General features: G+C 41.9%; 1 protein-coding gene across 1 annotated transcript in view; it reads left to right on the top strand.

Moving 5' to 3' along the window:
- Positions 1-6,486: 6,486 nt before the first annotated feature.
- LOC109927012 (transitional endoplasmic reticulum ATPase) overlaps positions 6,487-8,306 on the top strand; it is a 38,526-nt gene continuing 36,706 nt past the window's right edge. The window contains exon 1 of the mRNA XM_048595327.1: positions 6,487-6,681. Within this exon, the coding sequence (XP_048451284.1) occupies positions 6,665-6,681 (17 nt within the window). The 5' untranslated portion in view covers positions 6,487-6,664. The remainder of the gene's footprint in view (positions 6,682-8,306) is intronic.

Here is an 8,306-nt window from a genome sequence, read left to right as displayed (position 1 = left end):
GAACACAAATGGCTTCAGTATCTCAAGCGTCACAGAGGACTGGAAGATGGTTAATGTAATATGCCAGTTTAAGAAAGGAGGTAGGCAGAAGACTTGAAACTATAGGCTGGTTAGCCTGACCTTGATTGTTGGTAAGATTTTTAAGAGTCCATTATTAAGGATGAGATTACACAAAACCATGTTATAGTCCAACAGGTTTATTTGAAAACACAAGCTTTCGGAGCCTCGCTCCTTCTTCAGGTGTTGGTGAGAGAGGAGGCATCAGTCACTGAATTTATAAGTAAAAGATCAAAGGGTCATACCACTGATGAGGATGTATTAAACAAACCTAAGATGCTGTTAAATCTTTAATCAGTTAGAAGGTTTTAATTGATTAATATGTATATGTAATTCGCCGAATTCCTTTAAAGTCACTGCTCTGAGAGAGCTAAAGGCTTTTTTAAGTATAAAGAAGAGGTGATATTTTAGGTCGGACAATGCATGTTAGGTGTGAGGCCTTGTTTAGAATCTGCTTATGTTTTGGTTTGGAGTCAGACTGGTTTTATTTCTGAAGTAGGAACTTATAAAATGCCACATTGACTGACTGTCTATAAAATATGTGTTTTTTGAGCAAAATAGAATGTATCTGCAAATACTGGCAGGAGAGACTAGGACCTGAGGGCCCAGCCTCAGATTGAAGGGATGACTCTTCAGAACTGAAATGAGGAGAAATTTCTTCAGCCAGAAGGTGGCGAATCTATGGTACTCTGGCTGAAGAAAATTCACTTCATTTCACTTCTAAAGAGTTGTACCTTCACTCTGAGGCTATGCCCTATGGTCCTAGTCTCTCCTACCAGTGGAAACATCTACTCCACGTCTACTCTCTCCAGACCTCTCTTATTATTCATCTTACTTATTAGCCTCCTGTGCAGTATCTTGTCAAAGACTGTTTTCTGCCTCATTCCATTCTTAAACAGAGGTGTTACATTAGCCATTTTCTAGTTCTCTGGGATCCTCCCTGATTCCAATGATTCCTGAAAGATCACTACCAATGCCTCCACATTCTCCTCAGCTAACTCCAACAGATCTCTGAAGTGTTGTCCATCTGGTCCGGATTAGTTATCCAACTTCAGACCTCTCGGCTTCCTCAACACTTCCTCCTTAGTGATGACCATTACTCACCTCTGCCCTGACACTCTTGATATTCTGGTGTGCTACTGGTGTCTTCCACTGTGAAAACTGATGCAAGTTACCCAATCAATTCCTACGACATTTCTTTATTCCCCATTACTACTTCTCCAGTCTCATTTTCCAGTGGTCCAATGCCCACTCTTGCTTCTCTCTTACCTTTTATATATGAATCAAAAACTTGCCATCTTCTTTTATGTTACTGGCTAGCTTAACCTCACATTCCATCTTCTCCCCCTTTATTGCTTTTTCACTTGTCTTTTGATGATTTTTAAAAGCTTCCAAACACAGAGTCATAGAGTCATACAGCATGGAAACAGACCCTGCAGTCCAAATAGTCCATGCCAAATATACTACTAAACTAAACTAGGCACACCTGCCTGTGCTTCACCCATATCCCTCCAAACATTTCTTATTCATGTGCTAATCTAATTGTCTTTTAAATGTTGTAACTGTACCTGCAACCACCACTTAGAGTCATAGACACGTACAGCACAGAAAAAGACTCTTCGGGCCAACTCATCCATGCCAGCCAGGTATCCTAAATTAATCTATTCCCATTTGCCAGCACTTGATCCATATCCCTCTAAACTACTACGATTCATAGACCTATCCAGATGCCTTTAAAATGTTGTAATCGTACCTGCTTCCACCACCTCCTCTGGCAGTTTGTTCCATACACATACCACTCTCTGCATGAAAAATTTGCCCCACAGGTCCCTTTTAAATCTTCCTTTCTCATCTTAACCTGTGCCCTCTAGTTTTGGATTCCCCTACCCTGGGGAAAAGACCTTGGCTATTCACCTACCCATGTCCCTAATGATTTTATAAACCTCTTTGAGGTCACTCCTCAGCCTCCAATGCTCCAGGGAAAATAGCTCCAGACTAATCAGCCTCTCCCTATAGCTCAAACCTTCCAATCCTGACAACATCCTTCACTACCCCGTCAACCTGTGAGTCCACTTTCAGGGAACTATAAACATGCACACCAGGGTCTCTTTCTTCACGAACACTCCCCAGGACCTTACTATTAAGTGTATAAGTCCTGCCCTGATTTGTCCTACCAAAATGCAGCAGCTCACATTTATCTAAATTAAACTCCATTTGCCACTAATCAGCCCATCTGATCATGGTCCCATTATACTTTGAGGTTACCTTCTTCGCTGTCCACTACACCACCAATTTTGATGTCACCTGCAAAATTACTAACCAAATCATTTACAAATTCCTCTGGGAGTTAATTCCACACAAGAAACACTCTGTGTAAAAAAAATTGCCACTCCTGTCTTTTAAAATCTTTCTCCTCTAACCTTAAAAATATGCTCCCTAGTTTTGAAATTCCCCACTATAGGGAAAAGACACCTGCCATTCACCTTATCTATATCCCTCATTATTTTATAAAGCTCGATAAAGTCACCTTTCAACTTCGTGAAGAAAGTCCCAGACTATCCAGCCTCTCCTTATAACTCAAACCCACCATTCCTGGCAACATCCTGATAAATCTCTTCTGAACTCTATCCAGCTAAATTAAATCCTTCCTATAACAGGAAGACCAGAACTGTACACAGTACTTCAGAAGAGACCACCCTATCTATATGTGATGCAAACTTCAAAGAATTATGTACTTGAACCTCTTTGTTTCATTGTTCAACAACACTACACAAGGCCTTACTTATAATTGTATAAATCTTGCCTTTGTTTGTTTTACCAAAATGCAGAACCTCACAATTATCCAAATTAAATTCCACCTGCCACTCTTCAGTCTGTTGACCCAACTGGTCAAGATCTCTTTGTTATCTTAGATGACCTTCTTCACTGTCCACTGTACCACCAATCTTGGTGTCATCCACAAACTTACTAACCATGCTTTCTATATTCTCATCTAAATCATTTTTATAAATGACAAACAAAAAGTGGACCCAGTATCGATCCCTGTGGAACACCTCTGGTCACAGGCTTTCAGTCTGAAAAACAACCCTCCACCATCACTCTCTGCCTCCTGCTGTTAAGCCAATTTTGTACCCAATTGGCAAGCTCACCCTGAATCCCATGCAATCTAACTACCATGCAGAACTTGTCAAAGGTTTTACTAAATCCTCTGGCTACCCACTCATCTTCACCACATTGTATGCTTTTTTCTTTTGTTTTAATGCTATCCGTGAGTTCTCTTGTCAACCATGGTTGCCTCATCCTCCCCTTAGCATATTTCTTCTTCCTTGGGATGAATTTCTGCTGTTCCTGCAAATTACCCCTAGAAACTCTTACCATTGCTGTTCTATCATCTTCCCTGCTAGGCTCCTTTTCCAATCAACTTTGGCTTGGTCCTCCCTCATGTCTATGTAATTTCCTTTATTTAATTAACGTACCATCACATTTGATTCCAGCTTCTCCCTCTCAAACCGCAGAGTGAATTCTATCATATTGTGGTCACGACCCCCTCGGGATTTCTTCACCTTAAGGTCCCCAATCAAGTCTGTCTTATTAAATATCACCAAATCCAGAACTGTCTGTTCCTTAGTGGGTTCTTACCGCAAACTGCTCCAAAAACTCTCATTGACATTCTACAAATTCCTTTTCATGGGATTTGCTACCAACCTGATTTTCCCAGTCCAATTGCATATTGGAGTCCCCCATAATTATTATAATCGTGCCTTTCTTACATGCTTTTTCTATCTCATGATTTATTTTCTGCTTCACATCCTGACTACTGCTAGGAGGCCCTTACATAACTCCCACCAGGGCATTTTTTCCTTTGTGGTGCCTCAACTCTACCCACACAGATTCTACACCTTCTATGTCACTTCTTGCCATCAATTCAATTTAATTTCTTATGAACAGGTCAACCTCAGCCCCTCCACCCATATACCTGTCCTTTCAATGGGATGTGTATCCTTGCATATTTAGTTCCCAGCCCTGATCCCCTTGCAGCCATGCAAAAGTATGCCCACAACATTGTACCCGCCAATGTCAATTTGCACGACAAGCTCATTTACTTTGTTTCATATACTGCACATAATTAAACACAACACCCTCAGTCCTGCTTTCATTAGCTCCCTTCTCATTGTTGTCCTCTTATCCGCTGTGCCTGAAGTTAGATTCTTGACCCCTAACCCCCCCCCCCCCCCCCTCCTATTTGGTTTAAAGCCCTGTCCACAGCCCTGGTTACATGATTTGTCAGCATGATTGAGGTGGAGCCCGTCCCTTCAAGCACTCCCTCCTTCCCCAGAAGTGTTGACGATGTCCCATGAATTTAAACCCATTTCTTCCCTAACTATCTTTGAACTAAGCATTTACCTCTTTTATCTTGTTGACCCTGTGTCAGTTAGATTGTGGCTCAGGTAATAATTCAGAGATTGTTACCTTATTGGTTCTGTATTTTAATTTAGGCCCTAACTGCTCACATTGCCTCAGCAGAACCTCTTTCCTCTTTCTACCTATATCGTTGGACCATAACAACTGGATCTTTCACCTTTCATTCCAAATTCCTCTGCAGCCCCGATGAGATATCCTGAACCCGGGCACTAGGAAGGCAAAACAGAACTCTCAATCCTGGCCACAGAGATCAGTGGATATTCCCCTGACTATATTATCCTCAATTACAACTACATTTCTTTTTTCTCCCCTCTCTTGATGGCTCCCTGAGCCATGGTGTTATGGTCATTTTGTTCATTCTCTCTACAATCCCTGCTCTTGTCTACACAGGGAGCAAAAATCTCAATCCTGTTAGACAAGCCCAAGGGCTGAGGCTCCTTCAGCACTACCTCTTGGATCCCTCCACCTGCCTGGAGGTTGTACTGAAGCAGCTTCAATACTCAAATCTCAATATCAACATCGTTCATGTTAAGGTATTTTGATAAAGGCCAGAAGAGCATAAGTTATAGAGTCAGAATTAGACCATTTGGCCCATTGAATCTGCTCTGCTGTTTGATCATGGCTGATATGCTTCTCCACCTCATTCTCCAGCCTTATCCCTGTAGCCTTTGCTCCCCTTACCAATTACAACCTTCTGCAGCAATGAGTTCTACAGATTTACCACTCTCTGGCTGAAGAGATTCTTCCTCACCTCAGTTCTAAAGTGTTGTCCCTTTACTCTGAGGCTGTACCCTCAGTCCCCTGTCTCTCTTATTAGGGGAAACATCTTCTCCATGTTCACTCTATTCCCCCCTCATCCTTCTGAACTACATTGAATACAGACCCAGAGTCGTCAACTGTTCCTCATATGTCAAAGCCCTTTATCCTCAGGATCATTCTTGTACCTTCATCAAGGACAGCACATCGTTCCTTAGATACAGGACCCAAAACTGCCAAAGTATTCCAAATTCATTCTGACAAGAGCGTTATACAGCCGCAGCAGTACAACACTTCTCTTGTATACTTGCCCTCTTGAAATGAATGCTAACATTGCATTTGCCTTCCTAACTGCCAACTGAACCTGCATGTTAGCCTTAACAGAATCATGAACTAGGACTCCCAAGTCCCTTTGTGCTTCAGATTTCCGATGCCTTTCCGCATTTAGAAAACAATCTACACTTCTATTTTTCCTACCACAGTGCATAACCTCTCACTTTCCCACAACGTGGTGCACCTGCCACTTCTTTGTCCACTTTCCTGGTTTGTCCAAGTCCTTCTGTATCCTGAGACAATATAGTGTGGAGCTGGATGAACACAGCAGGTCAGGCAGCATCAGAGCAGCAGGAAAGTTGACGTTTCGGGTCGGGACTCTTCTTTCCTCCAGCTGTGTTGTCTCCACCTTCTCCTTAGTAATGAGCACTACGCTCACCTCTGCCCCGACTCTCTTGACATTCTCATATAAAGATGTTGCAGTACTTGCAGACCATCGTGTACGCCCGTCTTTCTCCACGAACCACCTTGTCTAAACCTACTCCCTTTTGATATTCTTAATGACGTATCAACGTAACAACAGGAGAGAATGGGTTCCATACAAATTGCCATCTGTTAGACCTTGAAAACCAAAGGACGCAGTGGAAATTGTTAAGGATTACAATCACCAATGGTCAACTTGGAGTTGGGAAGAAAAAGCCAGTTATTTGTAAAGTTTCAGTTTCAAAACGATTCAAAAATTATTTAAACCCAGATCAATGAGGTGCCGACAGCCCTGCCACTATACATCTTCACCACGCTTGATGGAACAGTGTTTTAGAATGACTCGACACAACAGCAGCGCGCTATCCTTTCCGGGTACGGTGATTGACAGTTAGGGGCGGGCTTACGCGCTTTCTTTGGCGGCGCAGGCGCGGAGGTGGGCGGGACTGCGAGGTCACGGCTCCGGGAGAAGGTTCTGGATTGGGTAGCCTCGTTGTGAGCTCGGAGTGACGCGGCGGAGCGGCTGCCAGGGGCTTTTTTTTTGGTACTTCGGCAACTGGAGCGAGAAGGGACCATTGAGTGACAGGGGAGACAGCACAAAAACGGGTTAAAATATTGTCCATCAGAGAGTCAGAAAAGTGAATCCCTGTGAGCAAGGGGAGACAGATCGGCAATGGCTTCGGGAGGAGAGTAAGTATATCCTAGGATGTATCAATGAAGCGGATGGTAGTTCCCGGTCTCGTTGAAGGCCGGTAGGCCTCAGGCTTTTCCTCGTCCACTGCAGGAAGGGGGAAGGGAGAGGCTGGTTTGTTCCTCGCCCGATTTCACTGTGTCATCCTGGCCTAGCTGGGAGAGGCTGCATCTCATTGAAGAGGCCAGATCTCAGAGCGGAGTTTCTGTCTTCGGTTTATTTTCACCAAAGCCCCTCTCTGGAAATGGAGTTAAAAATCGCTTCGCAATTATTTGCTGCAGTTTGTTTCAGCCGAGTTATGAGGATGACGAGGGCGATTTTTTTTTGTTTTTGGGGGGGCCTTTTTTGTGGAGTTTGGCACATTTGTTGCTGACATCTTGTAAAAATCGAGACCTAGCGAAATGGGATTTAATCAATTTTCGTTCATTTTCCAACCTCTAACCTGGTTCACATCAAGGCGGGCGTGCAATAATTTGTGATTAACTGAAGTTTACGTTTTTTTACTCGCAGACATATTTGATTTTTTTTCCCATTCCCTTCACCTGCAGATGAAGTGCACTGTGCAGCTGTAAAAATTAATACGGTATGGCTAGGTAGAGATCAATGTAACTGAATGTCTAACGTCTACAACATTATAACAATTGACTTCCTGAGACTTTCCTTTTTGAGTTGGGATTTTATGTTTGCAATTATAAATTCACTTAAGTTGCTTCAGTGCCATGCTTACTAAGTGACCGTTAGGCATTTGTATTTTGCCTCTGAAATAATCCTAAGATTTGATTTATTATTGTCACATGTTCTGAGATATAGTGAAAAGTATTATTTTGTGTGCTATCCAGCTAGGTCATACTTTACATAAGAGTACATTGTGGACATTTTGAATTAAATATGCAAATGGTTATGATCTGAATTGCATTACTTGAAAGGTTGGTGGAGCAGTTTTAATTTTGGCTTTTAGAAGGGAATTTGATACCATTGTCGGAATTACAGGCAACTGGAACTACAAGCATAGCATACATAAGAGTATAATGTGAATTTTGTATCAGAAGGCTTCCTGTACTGCAACCACTGTGCTTATGTGATTTTCAATTATGTATAAATTCCATGCTGTCAGAAATAATTCTTCAATGTGTCAGTGAAAAACTTTTAATTTTTGACTATGAAAAAATAATGTGCTGTTCTGTGTGTTAAAATATCTTTTAAGACTGGGTATATATAAAATAGCATCAAACTGATGATTATATGAAAAGCTTGATTAGAAATAAAATTACATATGCAACTGGATATTACATGGTCCCTGAAGTTTTATTTTATCTTCAGAATCCTAGTTTAGATCATGCAAAGGGATGGAGAGTTCCAAGTGTCTAATATTCTCCATGGTTAGTGAGTGCTGCCAATGTTACCAGCCCTGGTAATCTTGGATATGATTACTCTTTACTTGAGACTTAACAATGAGCAGTTACACTCAATTGTGTGGAAGTGCCATGTTCTCTGATTTATGGCATGGGATGATATACGTTTGAGCTATGTTATTTACATTAGCTACGAATGAAGCTTGTCTCTGAGTCTGCCAAGCAACGTAATAAATATCACTCTGCATTCATCTGTTATACTACACTCCATA

Source organism: Rhincodon typus, chromosome 1 (assembly GCF_021869965.1).
Source record: "Rhincodon typus isolate 14 chromosome 1, sRhiTyp1.1, whole genome shotgun sequence".
NCBI classification, from domain to species: Eukaryota; Metazoa; Chordata; class Chondrichthyes; order Orectolobiformes; family Rhincodontidae; genus Rhincodon; species Rhincodon typus.
This window is presented reverse-complemented; position numbering and strand designations above follow the sequence as displayed.